The sequence below is a fragment of the Lates calcarifer genome, linkage group LG2 (assembly GCF_001640805.2).
Source record: "Lates calcarifer isolate ASB-BC8 linkage group LG2, TLL_Latcal_v3, whole genome shotgun sequence".
NCBI classification, from domain to species: Eukaryota; Metazoa; Chordata; class Actinopteri; family Centropomidae; genus Lates; species Lates calcarifer.
Genome location: NC_066834.1, coordinates 2,758,113 through 2,782,825, shown reverse-complemented (window position 1 = coordinate 2,782,825; position 24,713 = coordinate 2,758,113). Strand labels below are relative to the sequence as shown.

The 24,713-nt window shown below is 39.9% G+C and overlaps 1 protein-coding gene across 3 annotated transcripts in view; it reads left to right on the top strand.

Annotated features, from left to right (window-relative positions):
- The first annotated feature begins 4,987 nt into the window (after positions 1-4,987).
- Positions 4,988-24,713, top strand: part of syt7b (synaptotagmin VIIb) — an 80,590-nt gene continuing 60,864 nt past the window's right edge. For all 3 annotated transcript variants that reach the window (XM_018686227.2, XM_018686226.2, XM_018686225.2), the window contains exon 1: positions 4,988-5,494. In XM_018686227.2, coding sequence (XP_018541743.1) covers positions 5,461-5,494 — 34 coding nt within the window. In that variant the 5' untranslated portion in view covers positions 4,988-5,460. The remainder of the gene's footprint in view (positions 5,495-24,713) is intronic.

Genomic DNA, 24,713 nt, shown 5'->3' with positions numbered 1-24,713 from the left:
AGTTAAAGATAAAGAACAGAAGAGAATCTGATGTTCTGTCAGGAGAAGTCTGCATTTTTAACTTCGTACTGTCAACCACAACTTTTTAACACTCTCATGCTCTTTAACAGAATAATTTAGCTGTTGTCTTTTTGTTTACATATTTAGTTAATCTGTTCCTCTCCACTAAGCTGCAGATGCCTTGCAGTATCAATAATATTACAGCCATCATAAGCTCACTACTACCATCTGCTGTCTGTTGGGTGAAGTACAGCACAACGTCTAACATTTGTTGACTCAGTCAATGATACAATTATTCAGTCAGCTCTCATGCAAAAGGAGCTAAGAAGATAATATGGTTTTCTTTAAGCAGTGTTTTTCTTTGTTTCTTACACTTGAACAAACAGCCAAAATATGTTTTTCATTTGTTTTAGGACATAGGTTATAGTTACTTGAGTTTGCCTACTCACCACTTGTCGCTTGCTGTTTGACTTAACAGAGTGAACAGAGTTTTCTGTATGTGTTGCACCTGTTGTGCAAAATGGGTTCAATAACATTTAATGAAAAAATAAGCTGTGAATATTTAGGCATAATGAAGCTGTTAGATAGGTGAAGGTAAGATCAGGTAATATCAATAAACATGCCTTGACTGTGTTTGTTTCACTTGCCAGTCTGGACTTTGACAGATGGACCAGATTTATCAGTCACCTCAGGTAATATGAGGTAACCCACCCCCCCCACACACCCCCCAAAAAAAGAAAAAAAGCTGATCTTACTTAATATAGGAAAAGTTTGTTCATTGGCCACTACACAGCAAAGTTCAAATTCCTCTGGAGCTGTTGGCCTTAGATCAAATAAGAGATGTCAGACTTTGAAGCCAACTAAATTAAATATACAAATTAACTTTGCTCATCCTGTATATTTTATTTTAATGAGGACCTTTTAGTGCTCATAGGGGAAAATGATTTTAAACAGTGAAAATACAGTCTGTGTACATACATGCATCAGACACTGGCTCTGTAAACTACAGTAAATGAAAACAGACACTGTAAGGTTTCTCTGTCAGCTGAATGATGTGTGGGCCAAAGTATTACATCCTAGGTATATTGTAAAATATGTCCCTCAGTCTTTAATAATGATATTATTCTTTCATTTAAAAATCTAACCACTGAGGTTGGTTATTCAGTGTGATGATGACGAGCTTTAGCCCCTAGTGATCTCTGGTCTGTTTCACATCTTCCAAAAAAAGATAAATTAAATGAAAAAAATAATAGCTTGGGGGAATAATTAGCCAAAAAGCTACAAGTATTAGACAACTAAAACATAAGATCACACTAAAACTAGACAAGATTTTGGTAATTTGGTACAAACATCTTAAATGTGTAACTGTTGGGTTACAAATAACCAGAGGACAAATCATCATCTGTGAGGAAGAATAAGCAGACATGCAGTGGTCTTGCTGTTCTGTACACCTTCTAGTACACTTCTTTGAACAACTGCCTTCAAGACTGATGTTTTATATCCTTTGCCATTGTAAATTATCACTTAATTATAATTTGATTGTTTTTATAGAACAACCACATATCAGATTTCATCTCACTGACTGATGACAGTGTTACTATCCTGTATGTGCCTGTTGGTCTTGTATAGAAGGGCCAGTGGTTTGCGTCCACTTGTGCATGTTTCCGAGTAAACATGTCATTGCGTTGTTACGGCCATTCACTAACCCCCTGAAACTGCAGCTTGATTGACAACGCTGACCTATCTGTACTCTCTAAGCCTCTTATCACACCCTCACTGAAACTGCTCTTTGTGCAGCTGCGATGTTGTAGCAGCTCTCTGAGCTTTTTACAGTCATTTTCTTTTCATCAGAGACCTATCTCTTACCTGTCATTTTTCTCTTGGTAGTTGAAATACATCTGCATTTGCATAATTTATCTTTTTGCCAAAGTTCATTGCAGGTCACATAGATTTGTTGGTTCATTAGAGAGCCTACAGTTTCTCCGACCACAAACTATTTATGTGAATCCAATCACCTGGAATACTGTTAAAGATTTAAAAATATCTCCAGATACTTTGTACTTCAGTAAATTATTTTTGTAAAGCACAGTTCTACAGTAGTACTGTTCATATTAGTGTAAATTTCCTTTCCAGTTAGACATATTTCAAATCATATGTTATACATATTCCATTTTCTGTATGCACATTACCAGAGGTACTTGGGTAAATACTGTGTTTTTATTAAAATTATCAGTGACTGAAATGGTTGCATTTCACTGAACCAAAATAGTTCATTCATCTTCCTCACCAACAAAAGAAGGGAAATATTCTTCCATTGTTATTTTGATTACACTTAATTAAAAAATAATGGCAGTATCTTTTTACCACCCAACGATCATTGCACTATGTGAACCAATGTGTTAACTGTCAGATCTTTTCTTCCCCATTCATCTGTAGCATGGACATAAATAGATGCTTTCTCTTTTGGGAGGCTTTGGTTTGACAATACTTTATTGTCAGATTTCAATGAAAAACAGAACATAAGCAACTATCTGCATCAAGACATCAGATAGGACAACAATAGCTTGTATCTCCAAAATTTCTGCTCCTCTAATGGAGGGGATTTCATAGGCCTCTAGAGCATCTCAAGATATCAATACTTCTGCCAGTAGACGTCCACAGAATACAAAGGAAGCAGTTCTGGGTGAGACAAGTCTTCCAACTCTTCTTTCTAGTTCTGACGCTGTGCAGTTTGATGGGATAAACGCTGACTTTCCAAGAAGAGGGTATGAGATACTGAGCATGCTGCTCAGAGTTCAAAAACAAATGCAGATAACCCTGGAGGAGGATGTAATAAACCTTCCCAAGAAACACCTGTAAGAGGGAAGCTAAAATTGTTTGGGCACTTTTAATGGCAATTACCAAGACCATAAGTCTCTATTTGTTGGCCCGCCTGTTTGTTTTGTAGCTGTGTCATTGGACCTGTGCATATCTGAGTCTATAAATACGCTGTAACAATAGGGCACATTATTCCCGCAGCTGCTGTGCAGTACCTCAGCTGTGTTGCTTTAATGCTTATAACAATAATGGCGTTGATTGCGATATAATGGCTCTGAAATTACCTGGAGTCTGTGAGTGCTCATGAACGTCTCTTTTATAGTTTCAAATAAAACAACATCCCAGACACTGAACAAATCTTTGTGAAGAAAATTACGCAATGCACTGAAAACCGCTGGAGGATTAAAGCATGGCTGGAGCAGTGCTGATGAATGTGTTGTTTTGAGCTCAGAGAAGACACTGTGACAGGCTAATAAATATTCATCACAAAGATAGTGGGAGAAAAAGTGAGGGTGTGAGGGTGAGGGAGAGAGCTGATGCAATGAGAAGTTTGGAACAGGAAAAGCTGTTTGTGTCTAATGTCTCAGGAATGAATGCGGCGTGTGTGCAATAGATTAAGTAGCTTCTTCAGTTGCCATAAAGCAGAGCCAACGAGGCTGTACCAGAAGACTGACTGCTCTACAGAGATGCACAAAAATCACACAAGATGTCAGGGGTGCTATCACGAGAGAGGTGTCAGACAGAAATCTGAGTGTTAGAACAAAGGAACAAATGTTAAACTGAGACTCAACACAGCAGAGCACTGAAGTGACAAAGTAGTGTAAGCCAAGATAGAGATGAGGCAAATTGAAAATCTTTCCCAGAAATCACCTTTTACTGTTTGTCAGTTCAAAGTTGACGGTTGCTGTGTCAGAGATACACAAAGCACGTTTCTATGGACTTTTACCATCTAAAAATAGGTGCGTTTAAGCTTTGTGTTATTTAAAATGTGTCATTTACAGTGTAATTTGTGGACAATAGATAGATCAAATCAAGTCAGTTTTATTTATCTCAAAGCAGTTTACGATCTGTATCACACATGACACCTTCTATTCTCAGACTCTCAATTCTGACAAGTGAAAACTCAAAATAACTTTGCAATGGGGAAAAAAAATAGAACATGGATCCAGACATGCAGTAGATATCATTTAGAATAAATAGATGTGATAAATAAAGATTTTACAATCATCTGATCATCAGCTGATCATAATGAGCTTATGTTTTGTCACGATAGTGTTACATTATGCCACTTCTCTTTCAATGCCAGTGAGACACTAAATGCATCCTGTAAGTTGTTTGTCGAAGGTTGTTGTCAAGTAACATTTTAATATTACAGATTAAGCACCCATCTCAAGTACTGAAATTACCACCGACGTTGATCCTGGTGTGTTTTATTCTAACAGCCTGTAATAATGGACTGAGGGATCAGCATCCAGGTGACTGCCACTGACTGATGTGGAACACTAGAGACCGCCAGTGAGCCGTGGTGCACGCGTGGCTCCGGGCGAACGTGAATGGTGAGTAAATGTGCCTCTATCGACTGTATAGGCCTATCGGCTGTAATGGCATGGGTGATCATAATGAAAGCACACAGACTGCGCGTGACACTGACACTAATGAACAGCTCGACAGGAGCTCAGCACGTGAGCGAGAGATAAAGACGTGGAAGGCTGCAACTTGTGCGTAAAGAAGATTCTCACATGAATCCCATTGATTATTGATTCCACAGTGAAATCCCCGGGATAAGCGTGATTGATGATCAGGGCTGATTGAGACAAACATGAATTCATGTCATTAATGGTCACATTATCAGTAATTCTCCTGTTTTCAGCTGCGCTCTTTCATCCCACAGAGCTGCACCAGACTTCTATACCATACTGTATATTGATTATTGGAGTCGGCTGTCTGTCATAGCTAATAACCATTATTATGAAATAGGGTGGCTCCAATGAGCCTGAATGCCGCATGTCATCGCGTTTTTATTGTTAATATGCGCGATAATGGCCTATGCAACAATACGAATTATGCATATGAATATTCAGATTTATTTCTGTTTATATTTGTCATGAGCTGCACATCAGTGTGTAGTTTCGAAGTGCAACTGTGCGCAAAATGTGTCGGTGTGTTGTGATTGCTGGAGACGGGAACCTCTGATGAAATGGTCAACAGCACTGAGGGCGCACGGATTCCTCGCCTCAGCTATGAGTAGACGACCTCCTACCGACTTACTTCACGTCACCCCGCCCGTCTGCCTGCCGTCTCCTCCCTAAAAACCTTTGCTGCGACCATCCCTTTGAGCGACTCTGGGCTCAGAGAGAGAGAGGAAAAAAAGAAGAGAGAGACTGAGGGAGAAAGTGAGAGAGCCAAAATACATGCAGACTCCCAACATCACCTAGACTACCTGCTCCAGCACAACAAGAGGAGGAGGACGCACAAGTGCAGGCGCGTCCATGCGTGCCAGCCGAACAAGACAATAAAGCGGGCAAATTGGACCACAAATCCAAAAGATTGGAATAAGAGTTTATCCTGAGAACTCTTGGGGAAAAGAGCACAGCTTTGCTACAAGAAGAAGACAGCCTAAATGAGTACACTGTAAGAAGAGTCATGCATCTCAACAGAGAAGAAGATAACAGCAAAGGTGAGCAAAAGATTTCAGCGGCCATCGGCAGATCATTTTTAACCCAGCCACTCTGTAGTTCAAAGCTCTCGCGTTGGTTGGCAGATGCCCTTGAGTGTGTCATGTTGATGTCAAGTAATGATGCTGGGGGTCATTCCAACAAGCCGGTGGTAACTGCTGTGATGCTTCTGTTATTGCTTGTCTGCCTCTCGCCAAAACGCACTGAAAAGCCTCGGATGGCAGCAAGGAGGGATGTTGCATGCGTACACCCAAGGTGGCAATGTAGTGACTGTCTGTGACACAGCCACTTGAGCACTTGTTGTACTCTATTTGGATCCACTGTGGATGGATGCTCTGCATCCGCGGTCATTTTCGCACGAGGTGACTTGAGCATAAACGCACAAGGTCATCCATTGTCGGTCATATTGATTAGCAGCCTGTCGGGTTTGTGTCGCTGAACGAAGTGCGCGTGTTTGTATTGTTGTCGGTATAATTGAGTCGCCACGGATGTGTGTCCTCCGTTGTGGTCGGAGGGGAGAATTAGAGAGCAGACGGTGTGTAATGACACGAACCCCTCCATCAGGATAAGTAACGATGGAGTAAATGGCTTTTGATGCTTCCACCCGCGCCATGCAGGGTATTTTTACTCTCAATCTTTGAACCGAGGTCGAGGTCACTGACTAACACCTGATGCTGAAGGAGATTTGCCTCTGAATGTCTGTCGACATGACGCAGCCAGTGTCTTAGTAAACATTATTAAATAAACAGCAGTAGCACTTGTCATGTGTCCACCACACCCACATGGTGTAAGTTAAGCACCATTTTAATGACTGACATGCAGTGTGTACAGTAGACCATCGTCTGCACCGTCTGACCTGTAGACTTGGATTAGATTCACCAGTCTATTGCATGTAATGTTCAAAAACTCCCTAATTGTAATGCAAATGTAAAATAAGGGAAATATCATCAGTGCAATTCTGGCCAGAATGAATTCTTTTAAAGTTGAAATAGTAAGAACATTATACCACACTGTAAGTGTTAGAAATGTCTCTATAAACTCTCCTTTTCTCACATCTGAGCAGCATGCTGATAATGATGTGAGAAAATTCAGCAACATTTCAATTTTTATGTGCAACTGTCGAGCTTTATGGGCGGCTAATATCTTTGTTTTTACCAGCTGTAAAGCATGCTGTTTAGTGAGGAGTTCCCCATGTGGTGAGTGCTGCCCTGCACAGTGGCACACTGCATCGTCCCTCATCTAAAATGTCTTACGACCTCATTGCCAGATACGGTTTCACCGGGGACAAAAGATGAGTCACCATCTGCAACTAGAAGTGATTTCATGATTACATGACAGGGGTGTGTGTGTGTTTGTGTGTGTCTGTGCATCTGGAAGTGAGAAGAAATGTGTGAGGGTTGTGCATGTCAAAAGGCAGTGGTGAAAAGGTGAAATGCAACAGCAGAACCCAACCGTAATGAAACACAGCACCTTATGTGCTGGAAATACTGGCGTAAAAGTTTTCTATATGCTGCTGAAAAGAACTTTTTGATAATCCATTACAGTGAAAACAGAATAAATCAAATAGGTGTGGACAGTGAGTCTACTACAGATGATACTAAGAGTGATCATAAGAATAGAAATTCCAGAAAACAGTTTTTCATGAAATGATGCTTCAGTTCTGTTCATTTCAATTCAGCAACTACATTCATCCCCAGTGGGGCAATTAAAAATATAGCACTCCCATAAAGTAGAATACACTCAGTATGATGAATATACAGAATAGGTATAAAAAGTCCATAGTTACAACTACAAGTGCTGATGCTGATATTTCACAAATTACAAACAAAACACACCAAAATAATTTAAAGACATTACCATAATCTGTTAATCTGAAACTCTTACAAGAGATTCTAACAGTGTAACTTACTTCAAGTGACGTATTAAAGATGCTTGAAGTTCTTTAATGCTCTGTAAGGCTAGCCTGTTTACTACTTCAACTTTCTAGTCAAACAGATGGTGTTTCATGCTTATAGGCTGTCTGCTGTGTCAAAGTGAATCAGATCAATAGCTCCGATTCATTACCAAAAAATTTATAGCCCAGCCTCCAGCTTTGATTGTCATGTTGCATTACCCTGGATAGTCTAGACGATGCAGAAATACATTTAACACATTTTCCTGGAGAGACTGTCTATTTCAAGATTAATTTTAGGAAAGCACAAAGTGTTTGTTTACGAAAGCATTTTGTAATTTATGTTAAAAACTAAAGTGACTGTTCATTCCTGAGAATGTGGTTTTATCAGCAGGCGGGTGAAATGATTTTTTTCCACCTGTTTCAATTCCCTCACAATCTGTACTTACCTGAAGTGAAGTGATAAACTGAGAATATAAAGTAATCAATATGTCTGAGCCGTGTTTAGTTGGATGTTATCATTTACTCTGAAACAGTGTTTGTTTTAAATGAATCCAAGTTTGTTCATTAAAATCAACTGGCTGGGGAATTTGTATATTCTTATTTTAGTGGGACATAGTCCAGTAACTAGTACTATTATGTCACAACAGGATGCACCAGTCTAGAGCTGTAACTAATGATTATTTTTTATTGTTGATTAATCTCATGATTATTTTCATAATTATTAAATTAATCGTTTGGTCTTTGCCAGGAAATAGTGGAAATTTTCTAATATCCATGATCATTTTTCTGTCGATCAGTGAACTGTTTAATTAATAAAATATTGTAGCTCTAAAGTTAAATCAGCGTCACTACGACCTGGTACAATATTAAACTGCTGGTTATGCAATAATGCATCAGCAGTGATAATTAATCAACATAATGTATAACAAAATAAACACAGACAGGGCTCCTTCTGCATGGTAAGCACTTTTACTCTTGATACATTTTGTTAATGATACTTACTTTTACTTGAAACAGATTTTCGATACAGGACTTTTACTTGTAATGGAGTACTTTTACATTGAATTATCACCACTTTTACCAGAGTAAAGGACTTAAATACTTCTTCCATGGATGGATTTTTTAAACGTGTTCAGTTAATGGCAGAATTTAGTTTCAGTTTATTTGTGCTTGGATTTAGCTTTTTTTGGTAAATTTTCCAACAATTTGATTTATTTTACGGCTAATAGAGTATAATATTATTAAAACTACTGAACTGAGACTTGAGCCTTTAATGTCATCAGGATACAATATCTGGGGCTGCCACATAATGAACTGTAAAAAGAAAGTTAATCTTAACAGCTGGCAGCTTCTCAGGGTGTAATTATTTATTGCAGAAGTCTCAATACTACAACAGATTTACTTTCAGCGTAAGTATTCTCTGCCTCATTTGTGTTGATGTCAGTGTATAAGTTTAAATTTTGATTCCATAATACAGTGTAACTACTACTGTGGTTTCTGAATTGCTCATTTTCACAAATATTGATCAGGCTGTCCCAGTTTATGCTGTAAGAATAGGATCAACAGGATGTTTATGTGTGTTTCTGTAGAAGAGCACAGCCAGTTGTATCTCCAGGAGAGGAATGACTGCACTGTGGAGCATATTCAGAGACACATTTCATAGTGTTGTAGTATTCTGTAGTTTGTGTGTTGAGGTCTTTCTGCAGTGTTGTTGTGATCTCTCCAGAACAGGCTAGGTGTAAATGTCAGGTGTCAAGTCAGCCTCAATGCAAGGTGCAAAAGAGAATCATTATTATCCAGCTCATGAACAGTCAGAAGTAATCGCTTAATACTAGTAGCATTCACATTCGTAGCGAAACGTTTAATTAATATTATGGTTCAAAACTAATGGGCTGGAATCTTATTAGTGGTTTGAGACAAACTGCAGGAGAGAAGAGAGAGACAGAGCTGTAATTAATAGTGTCTGAAACAAAGGTATTTTTATTCCCTGTTTAACTCACAATTTTGGGAAGCAAGCCACTTAGATTTACAGACTCAAGGGACCAGACGGCGAGGCCATGAAGGGGGAAATATGGCTCTGTTCTACTTAGCTGCACACATATTTACAACCAAAGAGAAGTGTGATAGAAGATCACATCAAAATGATGGCTGAATAGAAAAGTCAGACAGGAGGGGGCCCAATAAAAAGACACAGTGTGTCACAGGGAGGGACAGAGATGGATTTGTGTGTGGTGAAGTCTTCAGTGTTTCAGAAAACTGTCACCCTGAGTTCTCTCATGGTGTATGATTTGAATTGATGGGGGAAAAAATATATAAATGGCAAGATGTGTCTGTGGAAAAAGAACAGGAGGTGGAACAGCGGGTCGTTCGGCAGGATCTTTCTTATGAGTGTCATCAGAGGAGACCCAGGTGAATGTAAAGTTTGTCTGAAGTGTTCGTGATAAGAAATGACAAAGATACTGACTAAAGAGAAGAGCCCTTTGTAGCTCATTGCGTCGCATTGAGACCATTTTCCCAAACCACCAGTTGTCTCAGCAAGTGCCCAAAAAATGACATATGTTTACGCTGAGGAGACGAAGCCCTCTAGAGGCTGAAATAATATGACGATATGTAAAGAGAGGTCAGTGTAGTGAGGAGGTCAGAGAGACAACACATGTGTCCACTGTTCATTTCTTGTTGTGGGTCATATCTCCTAAGTGAAAAGAGGAGAATGTGCATGAAATAAAGTTATTTTAAAGTGTCAGTGGAAATAAAAAGCTATTGACAACAGTCTGAAAAGCTCTCCTGGCCACATTGGAAGCACTTTTAAGGGGTCGCTACTTCAGCTTGTCAGTCTCTGTTTACTGTTGTGTGGAGGTATTGAATGTTACTGCAGAAATTTAAATGCTGTTCATATCTCCTGAGATTACATTATTTGTTCATATCCTAAAAAAAAAGTATTTGCATTTGTTTACATCCATATCCTAAACCTGTTTTGGGAGCCGCATCGTGAGATGTAGTGTATGTATTGTGTTTGCGTGTATATTAGATTTAGTGTGTGGTTAGACACAAGCCCTTACATAACTCTGTTACAGCAGCATGTCCGTGATAAAGACAGCTTCCTAATTGTTCTCTGCATTCGCCTTGCTCCTGTCTTTCCTCTCACTTGACCCTGTTTGCCGTCTTGTCTGGGTTTTACTTTTGTGCTTTGCAATTATTGATAAGTAGCAGCGCGTAAGGAAAAACAGACGGCCGGAGATGGCGGAGCAGATTTTGGAATCTGGATGAGGTTGCATCAAGAAAAGTAGCCTACCACTGTACCAGCAGTGTGGGTTGAAAATGTTACTGGCAGATATAGGGGGCTGGTGGAGAAATACAGAAATAGATAATTGGAGACAGAGGCAGAGAGGAAGAGAGAGGCAGTGTAGATTTTGAGAGAATATCTACGTTATGCCTCTGAGTTATGAGTACTCTTGAGGAGGAGGCAAAAGAGAGAAAGAGGCATACACTATGCCTTTTATATGGTGAACTCACTGGAGCAATACCGGTCTCTGCACAGGGTACACAGGAATAATTAAGAGGAGAAAGACAGAGGAAAGAGAGGGAGAAACTAGGAGCTGGATGTGCCCTTTTTTGATACTGATTTATGTTTACGGATTTGGAGAAAGATGCTTTCCAAGCTTTTCCTATTTGGTAAAATGCTGACAACAATAACAGTACATTTAAGTATATTTTATGAGTTTGTGCAACTAAGTATAAATTCCTGCAGTCTGATGTCCCAATAGTAAGACAGAGGGATGCCTATGTACATAGAACTGATGTGTTTCTTCATATCGATTTATTTGAGTATTGATTCCAGAGTTTGACACAAACAACAGTAAAGCGTTGAATCTTGACATTTTTTCTGGCTTAACTAAATAACAGTCGATGTTCTGTATAAATCCACTAAGATACTGCTCATACTCTCTGCTAACTCTCCAAAGGAAGGTGTTGACCATCGAGTGTCAGAGGTGTTTACCATCTATTTCTTTTCACTGGTCAGCCATGAGCTTCACAAGGCTTCAGTCTGCGAACACGTCTAAAAGCAAAAAGGTTCATACCTGATCCGAATGGCCACTCTGCTGCTTCCCTGATCTCACTGCAAGAGCTCTGTGTCTTTTACATGTCTTTGTAGTCTCTAGGCAATGAATCATATAAATAAGGATAATGACTTCACACACACTGGTAGAGTCTCTCCTCCAAGGTATTAATGGAGAATCATGTTGTTTTATTATGTCTGTAGTTAAGGTTTGATAAGGGTTAGGCACAAAAAGGACTTGGTTAGGTTTAGTAGAGGATCATGTTAAAATGATTACTTGACTAAGGCTAAAAGACCTTCATCCTCATTTGTCAATAATAAACACTTGGGTTGGAGATGTGAAATAAACAGCCACTGTTTTCTTCATCCAACCATTACACCTCCCTATATAAACTCTATCTCTCTACAACAATGTCCCTGTCATAATTAGAGTGGCTGCCAGAGGGCTTTGTCACTTGAGCGTAAGCATATTGTTTTGGGGCACTTAATAAAACAACTGATGCCATTGTTCCTCTTGGGAGGACAGTCCCTTCTGCGCAGACTGCCTTGATGTATGCAGAGGTGTAGGTTATGACCTCTAGATCTTCCACCCCAGCTCAGAACAGATGCCCCAGTCAGTAGGAGTCAACAAAGACGTGACTCGCGAACGCTGCCAATCGCTCCTTGGAGTACTGTAGACATCATGCTTTTCTAACAGCTGATTAAACAGTGAGGCTTCTTGGATAAGGGCTTACTTCTTACAGGTCCCTTGATTAACATTTTATGTTGCTTTCTAAGCTACAAATGGATCAAAAACAACAAACTTTAAGTGGTAATTACTTTATTTTGGTGGCTACGTAGCACAGGACAGACAGGGTTTTTTTAAATGTTTTTTTTATGGGACTCCTGTCTCTACCCACAGTGGTCTTATGTGACTGAAAGGCTCTCAGGATGAGTAAGGCTGAGGGCTATTTGTGGTTTGTTCTCCTGCCCAGAATGGAGGCTTGACAGAGGGAGCATCAAGAGTAACAGTGCATCTTGGCTCTCCTTGTACTATTGAACAGGACACAAAAATTAATTGTTTAAGTGGGAGATTGATGGCTTGCTGGATGTTTGGCCAGCCAGAGTGATGGATGGATGGTTGGATGGATGGATGACAAAGAATAGGAAATAATCCAGATACAAGATGTGTGCACCCCACCTAGACTGAGAGAGGCGAACAGGATATTATAAGAACAGATATCAGCAGTCTAGCCAGGAACAGATGGTGAGACAGAGCTACGCACAGACAGGATCTTCCTGCCAATACAGGACTGACGGCAAATAGTGTCATCATGTACATGCGCAGCCACATACAAACACCGTCTTGGACTTGTAAAAGTCTTGATGAGGGAGCGTCAGTGATCTCAAAGGCTGCATTGCTGTCACTGTCACACCCACAGCCCTCATTTCCTCTCTGCTCTTTTGTTCTGCTTCCTCCTCTTTTCAGTTCTCTGTTACTGTACCAGCCCTCAACCTCTTCCACTGACTCTCCCCATCCACCCTCCAGTTTTTCATTATTGTATTATTTCAGATGTCTTGGTAAGGCATTTGAATGCCAACAGCACACTGATGCCTGTGTGGTATCCTGCACTTTCATTTGATCCAGTTTTGGATTCCAGTTCCCAGCAAAAACATTTATGTTGGACTGGTAAATTATTCATTACAGGTAGTGGAGAGGCAATATAATTAAATAAGCTAATGCAAAGAAGCTCTCAGGGACTATTAAATATAGTACAAATGTTTAGTTCACAGTTAATTAGGTTTTACTTTGTGTAATGCACGTCAGATATCCTAACCTCAGCATCATCCGGGGATAGAACAGGCATCAGAGAGCCGGTGTGTATACCTGCTGCCACCCACAGTGATGGACACACACTGACCACGCTGCTGGTTCTGGCACTTTCCCAACAAATTCCCATGTTCTACTTTTCTAGCAAACCTTCAGTCATTAAGAGAGTCGGTAGGTATTTGCTTTTAAAAGGTGTACTTTCAGTTAGAGTGTATCGATAAATGACTGACAGGTATTCTCCTCGGATAGAACGCCAACATTAACCTTTCTTGCACCTGACTGGGTAAACGTTACCACTCGCTGGACTGCCAAAAGTCTCTGCTTCTTCAAGGTAGCTGTTCTGGGAACAGTTTTAAATTCCTCTTACATTATTCACCAGAATCGGTTTCTGTTAAATCCAGGGTGAAATATGGGCCATGTAGTTGCAGAAACATGCTTGATTAGCTGTGCAGTGTGAGATTATTGAGAGTCATATCATCCACCTAAATCTCTCTCCATAGTTTGCTGTTTGATCTGGTTTCGAGCTGCCTCAATCAATAAATTCTCAGTCAGTGTTTTCTGATATTAATACAGCATATATTATACAGTATATTTGTGAGGTTTAGGACTGCAACCATTGATTTTTTTATTATCAAGTATTGACTTTTTGTCCAAACAACAGTATAAAACTCAAAGATACTTATTCACAATGAAGTTAAAATAGAGAGAAGCAGCAGATTTTCATATTTTAGCAGCTGGAACCAGAATATATTTGGCATTTTTAGCCAAGGAAGTGGCATGGCTCGCAAGTGTTAGCATGCTAACACTAATCCTGTGCTCACAGCCTCATAGAGTTGTTAACAGTAGATTGTCTTGTTTGATAAACGACTTAAATGGTAAATCAATTATGAAAATTGTCACTGCTGATTGACCGTTGATCAATAAATTAATTGATTTAGCTCTAGTGAAGCTAACATTTTGCCCTTTCCCCCCTGTTTGCCCTCTCTGACCCATTGTGCCATGAGACAATCAGCTAAAGTGGCTGAATAATGCAAAAACCTCCCTTCTCTGCTGTTTCACACAGAAGCACAGAGTCTGACCTGACAATTCACGCTCTGTAGTGTCTGAGAATTTGAGCTACTTCCCTCAACAACCTTCAGCGGCCAGTTTAACTCCGCCCCGAGCCCTGCCGATCCCGACTTTTGTTTCTACCCCACTGATGAAAGCAGTGGTGTTCGTTGCTGGATGAGGTGGCTTATCTTTGGCTCGAGCCCTCGAGGACGATGTCTGCTACAGCCTTCAGCACTTGGTCACTGTGCGGCCGCTGTGTCGGTCTCAGGGCCGTTGAGCAGCAGCTGAGGATGTGCAGCAGCCTTCCTCTCCTGAGGCACTGAGGGCATGGACGTGACTCAGCCTCGCTCCTGAAGAACAGACTGGACAGGCTGTTGCAGAGGCAGTAAATTATTTTAAGAAAATTCTGAGCAGGTTACATTGAAATGTACGTCTCCCATCTGTCTCTTTAGCTTTATTGTACATTTCCTCCACCTGGTTGTACAGCACATTACATTTTCCCTTTGATGTATGTTTTATTTTTGGAGTACCTGTGTATTCCCTGTTACTATTGACTACAAATATGTATTCTCTCCTCCTCTCACTCATCAGTAGTCTGCTCACTCTAGGAGGATAGCTCTTTTTGTCTGTTGTTTGCATGGCCAGTCAGGATTCAGTGGATTTGTGCTTGAGGATACACAGAAGAGACAGAAAGGTTATATATAAAATTTTAAGTATAAATGCACGTAGAATATAAAGTGCTTTTAAAAGCCTGGCATGACCCACACATCCACCCATTTTTTTCCATTACAACTAAACGCCTACCACCTGCACACTGCCGCTGATTGTAATTTCCATACTCTTGTTATCAGCTATCTATACAATGTCCTCTCCCCAGGGGAATGAGATGGAGAAATATGATTGTGTGTGTGTGTGTGTGTTTACAGGTTAGCATAATGGAGGGTCCCATCTCTTTGTAAACGAGGGTGTTTGCTCATGCATATGTGTGTGACTGTGTTTGCAATGATGTGTGACAACATGTGCATCAGTTTTTGTATCAATGTCAAGCTGATGTTCTCCTGCTCCACTGTCACTTCTTCGCCTTTCTCCTTCAATTTCCTTCTCTCTGCTTTTAATGGATTGTTTTTTATTTTCTCCCATGTGTCTAAATCCATCATACGATTTAAATGCTTAAATTATAGTGATGGAGAGCGGCTGCGAACAGAGAGGGAGGGAAAGGAGGAGGATGGAGAGCAACAATGGCGCTCTATTGAGGGTTTTGGAGAAAAGAGAGAAGACAAGGCAGATGTGATTTGAAGGAACATAGGGAGTTAATATATCTGTATTCACAGTGTGAAAATATAGGGAAAAGGCTGGGCCAGCTGAGACATTAAATATGCATTAGTTATGCAGTCATGCATTCATACTAACTGACAGACACAGTGTGACAGGATAACAGTGCGTTAGAGATCTGAATCAACATGTGTTTATGACCCACTCCTAACCAGGATTTAAAATGAATCTGACTCAGCCTGGCTTGACAATAGGATTACTACAGCACTACTTTATGCTAGGGTATATGTGCGATAAATACTGAAGTGTTCTTTTGGCGAGTTTACATTCTTGAAATTAATTTGAGCACCAAAAGAGAAACAAGAGTCTACAGCCATGCTAGTGGCTTTTTAAGGCTGCACATTGGCGCAGTGGGGCTTTGAGCATGTTAACGTGCTAAAATTTGCTCAAAATGGACCAAAAGTGGACCGACCAATAGACCAACATTACCATCCCGAGAGAATTGTCACTGATGTGGCTAAAAATGCCAAATATTCTCTAGGTCCAGCTTCTCAAAACTGAGGATTTGCTGCTTTTCTCTCTTTTATGTAATTGTAAATTGGATATCCTTGCACTGCTGTTTAGACAAAATGAGCAATATGAGGACATCACCTTGGACATCACATTTTACCATCTAAACAGTGACTCAACTGATTGAAAAGAAGAAATAGATTTTTATAATGCAGTGTAATTTCTAATAAAGACTAGAATGATACTTGATAGAGCGCATGCCTCCGCCAAGGCCAACGAATCCTACGTGTCTGTGTACCTCTTACCAGCAAATTGCACAAACTCATAGTTCTTAGCACCATAAATATGGCAGATTTTTCATCATCCAAACATAATTTCCTGAGAAATTGACAAAAATATTGAAAAATGCCCTGCAATTTTAAGAGGGAAACCTTAAGAGCTCACCAAAATCAGTAGGGTTCTTCATCTCCATCCAGAAGTGGTGGGTAGATTTACAGACTGACCAACCGACTGCCATTGTCATCGGCAGAGCAATGCTACCAGCATGGCTAAAAGATGTGTGAGAGAATTATTGGGGAAAAAAGAGAGAGGCACGAAGAGTCAGATTTATGGAGAGGTACAGTGAAGAGGACATGAAAAGAGACGTTCTAGGACTGGTTGAGGAGGTGTTTTTTTGGTTGTTCACTTGGTTGGACTGATTGGTTGCCTGAGGTTAGAGAGTTACAGGAGAGGAAAACTAGACAGCTGGGTACAGGGCCAGACAGTGTTTATTTATAAATAAATGCTTTGAATAATTTAGAGGAACCATCAAGAGACCACATGGGCTTTTCCCAAGTTGGATGAGCTGGGGATACAAAACAAAACCCTGAATTTTCATGGTACTGTCAGGTTTAAAGGTACACCTGAGGAAAGGAGGCCATGTTGGGTCTAAAATGCTCAATTTCCCTGATAGAAAACATATTGTAACTCCGATACATTAGTAGCTTACAGTATCTTCTTAAAACTATGTCAGCAAAACATTACATTTTGCAATCTCCCTATTCATCAGTTTCCTCCCTCTCTCTGTCTGTCTCTTTGTGTCTCACTATCTATGTATGCCACAGTGTTTGCAGTGTCTGATCCTTGTGATGTTGTCCTAGATTGCTGTGGCACTGGGGCCGAGAATCATGAAACAATGGCATGCTGCATGGATCACAGGAGCACAAATCAGACACTCAGAGGCAGAGATACAAAGAGAAAAAAATAGCTAAACAGAAAGAATGAGTGTGACAGGGAAACTGTGTCTGTGGATGTGTGTGCATGGGCTTGTGTGAGAGCGACGGAGGTGTGTGCCCTGGATAATATGGTAGAAAAGGAGAAGACTGGATATAGAGACACTCTAGAGGATAAACCGAGAGACGGGCAAAAGGTAAAGAGGCAAAATAAGCTGGTGGTTGTTGTCTTTTCCTTTAGTCGCACTGCATTTTACCCACAGCTGGTGGATGAATAAAATACAGTATGCATCCGTGCTGCAGGGTTATGCAGGTGTTCAAGACTTCCAACAAGCTAAACACACCACCACAAATATGTAAATACCTGTGGACTTTAAAACAAAAAGCAGGAAAACGGCGTCTTTTAAGTTGGTGCAGATTCAGTTCAATATAAGAGTCAGTGTTTCAGCCATCAGTAATTCTCTTTCCTATGTCCACTACACCCCAAAACAAGTTACAACTTGTTACATCATCCATCCAGATTCACTGGATCAAAGCTTTGATTCACTTGACTTTAATGTTCATATTTGCTTAATATATATTTTGGTTTTCAACACACACAGACACTTGAGACGTTGCCTGGGTTGGCTCACAGCATACTGTACGTTAACTGACAGGGAGAAAATCTGAGGCAGTGTGCTGTAGAAGCTCTGTTACATCTGCTGTGGATAGAAATGTAGGTGCAGTGTACCCATATTCAGTGGTTTGGTAGATTAACTTTAAGACTAGATGGACAGCAGTCTGTAGGTGGAAAAACAATGTTCATCCCACAGTCAAGATAAGAGGAAAAAAGCAAATGTTAAAAGTTGTGTTTCAGGTAAATATTGGTAAAGGTGGCAGTGCATTTATTCTCCAGCCTGCTGCCAAAAAGAAGCTTTGTATTTATAGAACGAAATTTAAAAAACACTGCTGTAAGTCGGTTATGTTGAGTTGGTGCTGTAATGCAGATGACTGTGTGGACTGATCTGCAGAACAGGTGTTGGTACAATCAAACAGTGATGAGAAGCTCTAATGGCCAATACATAATGGTACTGAGCAACAAAATCAACATTTTCCATTTCACAATATTTGTTTATTGTTTGTGATCCAGGCTTGATTATCTCATTACATATTTCGTCGACCAAAATTGCTAATTAAAAATGGTAGAATATCCATTCAGAAAAAACAATATACTTTGAAAAATGGACTATAATAATGTAAAGTGTTTGTGATCTAGCTACTGAGAGTATAATAAGTTTGCTGAGCCTCTCCTTTAGCCAACAGTAAGATTTGTGAGGCATTTCAAGCTTTGAAAGATTGAATGTGTGCATTTTCATTTTAAAACCACTTCTAGGTCATTATTTATCTTCCTTTCCCTCAAGTCTTTCACCATCCTCTCTCTCCTTCCCACTGTCTTTTCTCCTAACTTGCTTTCTCTTTATCTCCCACATCTGCCCTTGCTCTTTGTTGAGTCACCTTGCATGTCTGGATAATTATACACACCCACAGACACACACATGCACAACAATGCAGACATAAACAAAATTACTATACATTATATTTTACTTTTTTACATCATATTATGATGTGATTAAAAGTTTAACTGCAAGATTTCAACAATAGTTTGCAGCAGCTGTTTGGCATTTCCATTCTACAATTACCAGGTGACCTCCTAGCTGCCCGTCTAAAATTGATGTGAGGCAATCACCTACATCATTTATGTAGGAAAAAACTTGAAACTCGGTTGACTGTTCTTGAATGGTATTAAGACATAGTCCACTCCTGATTTTTTTTCAGTCACCAAAATGGTGATGAGTGGTGCAACTTCTTCACCAAATTGAAGCGTTATTCGGGCGTAAATAGAAAAGACACCACAAGCAGAGAGCATAAAAATGATTAATTGTTCAGTCCAGGACCGATTTTTTTGCCCGTGTGCATTTGTTGGTATCACTGCTGGTTCAACACAGTCGTCTCACTGATTGTTAATGTAAAATTTCCTCTGTTATTTTATGGGGTTATTGTTTCATTATTGGAAATGGCACAACAATACTAAACTATACTGCAGTTTTATGTTCCTATATGTCCAGTGTCAGTACCATTTTGTGTCTGGATGGAGCAGATCCTGTGCCTGAATCCTCACAGACACACCCACAGATCTAAAGAACACAGAAAATCACAGTTAATATCCAGAAGCTCCATGCGCTTAATGGCAGGGTGCATTAGGTTACCACCATCATGCCCCCTGGCTGTTGCAAAGTAGAGCTCGGTGAGAGGAGCCTGACTTCTCATATGAATTAGATATGACATATTAGAGAGTGCATTAAATTAATCATGACAAGGGATTCCACCTCGATTCCAATTTTAAAACGGTCTACCTTTAATGATAACTAATTATTTACAGGGTGCTAGAGGGCTATGGTTTTACAGAACTAAATCCTGATGAGCCAGTCAGGATAAAACGCTTCTCAGCCTTGTCTCCTCTTATTACCAGACTTTGTAATTTTTCTACAAGGCAAGATATTATCAAGCAGCTTCACCCCTAAACATACAGTTTTCCGCTTTTTTCTCCCACAAGTAACTTCAAGGTTGTTCGAGGCAGTCTCACAGTGTCGCATGTATTCGGCATATATTCAGCTTGGTAGAGAATAAGCTTCAGAGTGGGCAACATAACAAAAACAGTGTATAGAAAAATGCAGCAAATTAATTACCAAACAACCTCAAAGAAAACAATATGCAATTATATACCTCCCTAACTAAGAAACAAGACCGAATAAGGATAATTTAAGTTGAGCCCCCCATCCACTGTTCCCCCACAATGAACTGCCATCACTATGACACATACAACATCTTATAATTACACTTCTGCAACAAATGAGGTCAGTGTGGCTGAGCTCGGAGATGAGGAATGAGAGTCTTGCCCCAGCATCAGCAGGTCTGTCTGGCTCCCTGTATAGCCTGATGTCCTCTGGGTAACCAATCGCTTAGAGCTACCTCCAGACAATGAACCAATCACCACCCCAGTCAATCAGGCTGCTGCCTGCACACACTTGATGCACAGCAGTAATTCTAATCTTTGTCCAAAATACCAAGTGTTATATTTTTACTTACTGCCATTATGAGCTCCTGGCTTTCAGATGTAAAATTTATGCACCACAGTTGAATAAGAATTGTAGACTTCTATTGTGGTGTAGTGATTGAGAGAGTGATTTCAGACACAGCCACACACTCAGAGGAAAAAAAGGACTTGGAATCACAGTTTTAGGTAAATGTATCATTGCAAAGCTGTTTGACTGTATATCTTAATGTATTTGTTGGGACAGCGTTACTGTCTCTGGCATTTCAAAACGAGATAACACTATTCTATAAATAGAACACGAGGAGGGGAAACACACACAGTGCATAAGCCACATTTAGCATTGGCTGATGTTACCAGTGTGCCTCAAGTGGCAGCAAAGTGCAAGCAAATTAAAAAAAAAAACAAGACAAAGAGCCTCGCAAAGACTGTTTGTGAATTGTGTATTTCAACTTAAAACAGAGGAAGGCGTTGGCAGTCGTCTTCCATTGGAGAAAAAAGATGACTCAGGACAAGTTTGGCTGTGTCAGCCTCCTTTGCTTTCAGCTTTTCATTTCTGCTGCTGATCACATGGAGAGGACCTGTGGTGTGGTTACAAAATTACCAGTGCTTTTAAAAATCCATGTGTCCATCTTTTCATTCCTTTTAGATACCTGGTTATTAGAAGTTTATCCCACCATGCATTGGGCAAAAGGACAGGCTGCTAGTTTAATCATAGGTCTCAGACTAACAAACACAGTCGAGCTCACATTCAGGCAGGTCATAGATGTGAAGTGAATAAAATAAAATTGGTTTGAAATAGATAAAAGTTTAATTGTGAAAATCGTCCCATTCTGTCATACACAGATTAAAGATAATGGTGCAACAATGTGTAGTGGCTGTTTAAATAGAAACAATGGTTTTCTGCAGGTGGGTGGGATTTTGAGTTCAGTGGTAATGGCAGCTGGTAGGTGGAGGACCGAAAACTGAGGTGACAGTAATCACTGAGTTCAGCTCATGATGCTGATAAATCACAAAAATGAATTACACTCATACTAGTGTGAGTAGTGTTTGAATATGTGATCAGCTGTGTTACCTGTACTCGGTCTTAGTGGGCAGCTCATTGAGCTTCATTACTGGAAATCCTGAGATAAATGACGTCTGTGTGCATGTGTTTGTGCGGAGGGTGTTCATCATGGAAAACAATATTTATCTACATGACAGGAAGTTAATTATTCAAAGATAGTTGCAGCCTAGAAAAATATCAGTTAATTCCACAGGAAAACCAGGAGCAGACATATTACTGATGGTTGGTTGGACAAATTACATGCTGTCGACCTGATTAATTAGAGGTAACCACCCTGGTGACCGATTTCTCCTAAACTGCGGTATTCAATTAATTTGGTCCCTGTTAAAGCATCTGGAGATAAAATGAATATGTGCTTCAGTGCACAAGGTTTAAAAATAAATTACAGGTCTGAAAAAATAGTGAATGCTTAACACAGTCTGCACACTCTATTGATATTAATGTAAGTTTTAAATCTATTTAAACATATCTGACAGTTAATTTTTGGGCTAATGCCAGAGCTTTCCATGGAAAGTGCACCACTCAGTTGAATAGTTACAGAAGAATATCAAAGGAATAATTTTAAGACATGCAGAAACCATTGCAGAAGGGCAGAAATACAATGGATTTAACAATGTGTTATCTGCCCTACATAAGTTGTGGTTCAGCAGGTCCTGGATGCTATCAGAATTTCTCATCCTCAAAGTGTTTTGTCTTTTAAAGTCATGGACGTACAAACAGGTTTATAAGTTAAGCAGCTAAACAGGCTTACGTTAGGACAGTCTGTGAATTTCTACTTATACTCACAACAGGACTGTTTAGCTTTACACTGCACGTTTGTTCCATGTCTGCTACATGGATCATAAATGGTAGGCATTAGATTTCAAGCCTCAGGAGTCAGTAAGTCAAATAGAGTATTTCACATGTCCAGCCAGTGTGGGCAGACTGTGTCACACTCGCTGACTGACTTAGAAAAGCACTTGCCAATATTATCAGGAAGCAACAGCAAGACACACAATGATGTGTATGTGTCATATAATCAACAAGGAACAGCATCTGAAGCAGCAAGAACATCGTCAAGAATCATCAGCTGGTGAAGCTTACTAGCATTTTGCCTTTACATGCAGCCATTTTTTTTTACCTTTTAGTATGATTTCATATTTGATGCTCCTTTTACAACATTTATATCAGCTGGAAACATTAAAATATCAGCTGGAGACAGTGTTTTCAACCAATTCATGGAGCAAACATCAGCTTATTTAGCAAACTAGCTAAAATCTGGGTGTAACAGTTGTCATTTTAGTCATCAAAATTGATGGTCACAGCTAGAAATGAGAAGCCGCCGCTACACTTTTTCAAAATTGTCTGAAATTTTCGAGAGGTAATGTGTCATGCAAGAAACTTGACAGGTGTAGCGAACAATCAGTAAATAAGTAGTATTGTTAAAGACTGCGGTGCCTGTCAGGGTTGTGTAGATACAGTATGATAGTGTTGATGAATGATAAAAAAAATACTCTTAATGCAAACAAACAAACGCCGTTGGTCTGGCTGTTTGACATAATATAGCACTGATGGTTTAAACATAATGAGATATCACCTCCAGTTTTTAAGGGCACCCTCCGAGTCAGGATCAAACAAACACTATGAGGTAAATTTCATCCTTATTTAGAGCAAAAAAAGAAAACAGCATTAAGTCACAGATATGTCGCTTAAACTGTTCAAGCCTCTTTAGGGATTAGACTAGATTAAATAACTCAATAAGGCTCACACATTCAGAGGGCATGTCTGAGGCAACAAGAATCCAAAATTCGACTAAGGAGAGTAAAATCCAGCTGGCTGGGAGGAGAGAAGCACAGGGGGCAGGAAAAGGCAAGATAGGTAGACTGAGGGCATGAAGAAGGCATCTTCACGGATATTAGATTTGCAAACATGAAGTCAGTGCACTCCATCTGATGTCTTGTGTAGTCTGTGAAGTTTCCAAGACTGTTAACAGTTGCAGTACACCATCCTGGACTGGAAACACCTACTGCTTTCTAAAAATACATCAGGTTGGCAGTAGCGCTAAGGCATAGCTAACCCTGAACCCTCTCAGATCTTTACAGAGTTGTTTTTCAAAACATGACACAGCATTGATAAGTTTCAGTGGATGTAATGAAGTTTTTTCTGCATAAGCTGAGTGACTACATAGAAACCTGGCTCAGACTTCAGACAAAAATGGGCTGAAAGTGAGCAGTGATATATCATAACTTATATACTGCAGTGGTGAGCACCCTCCATCACTAACGTCTTAGTGATTTAGGCCTTCCAACAACAAACCTTATACCTTTCTGCAGCACTGATAAGGTGAAATTGCTTTCAGTAAACTGCACCCACACTCTTACAATTCTGTTGCAAGACCAAAACCAACCATTTCCGAAGTCAACAATATTGCTCTCTACAGCGACGGGTAAATGGTCTGGCTGACTTGAAACATCCCATCTAACCGTCACAACACAGAGTCAAATTCTGTTGATGCTAACTGCCCAGGGTCTGAGCATAACTGCTGGGTGCCACAGCGTAAGATGGGTGGGAAGTCTGTCTGTCCAGCACATGCTGTATTTAATTTTAGCTGAGGACTGTTTTCTCTGTGTAAAAAATTTAACAGCTACTCATCATTTCCTGAGGGTTTCACACGATTATTTAGGTGATTCCCAGACACCATCAGGTCACATTTTCCTCCTCGACCAACTCCGTGCTCCGTGGCAAGGTGCCTCTGAAACTAATGATTATAAATTCTATTACAGTTCCTGGACAGTCATCATCCACAGACGAGCACTTCTAATGTTTTAGGTGACCTGTCGCACTATCATCTTTTTGACAGATGCCAGAGTGTCACAGGTAAATTGCTATAAAATTCACTGAACACATTTATGTTTGAGAGAGGACTATTTTCTAGTTTCCCTCTCAGGACAAACTTTGCATTGTTAGCCTCACCAGTGGTGAGACTCTAATGGTCAGAATGTTGTTCATATGCTCAACAGAGTGTTGTGGTATCTAGAAACTGAAACAGCCCATAGATTATCTGTGCAAGCAGCTTAAAACGATTCATAGTTAGGTTTTATGATTAAGGAGGAAGTCAGGTAGATCCTCTAACCTTAAGGAGTTGCTCATTTTAATCCAAACCACAATTTTTACTGAAACCTAATCAAGTAGTTTTTGTGCCTAAACCTAATCCAAAAAAACGAAATGGTCATTTTGTTTGCAGGACTTGATGAAATGCATTTCTGTTGCTCTTTATGATT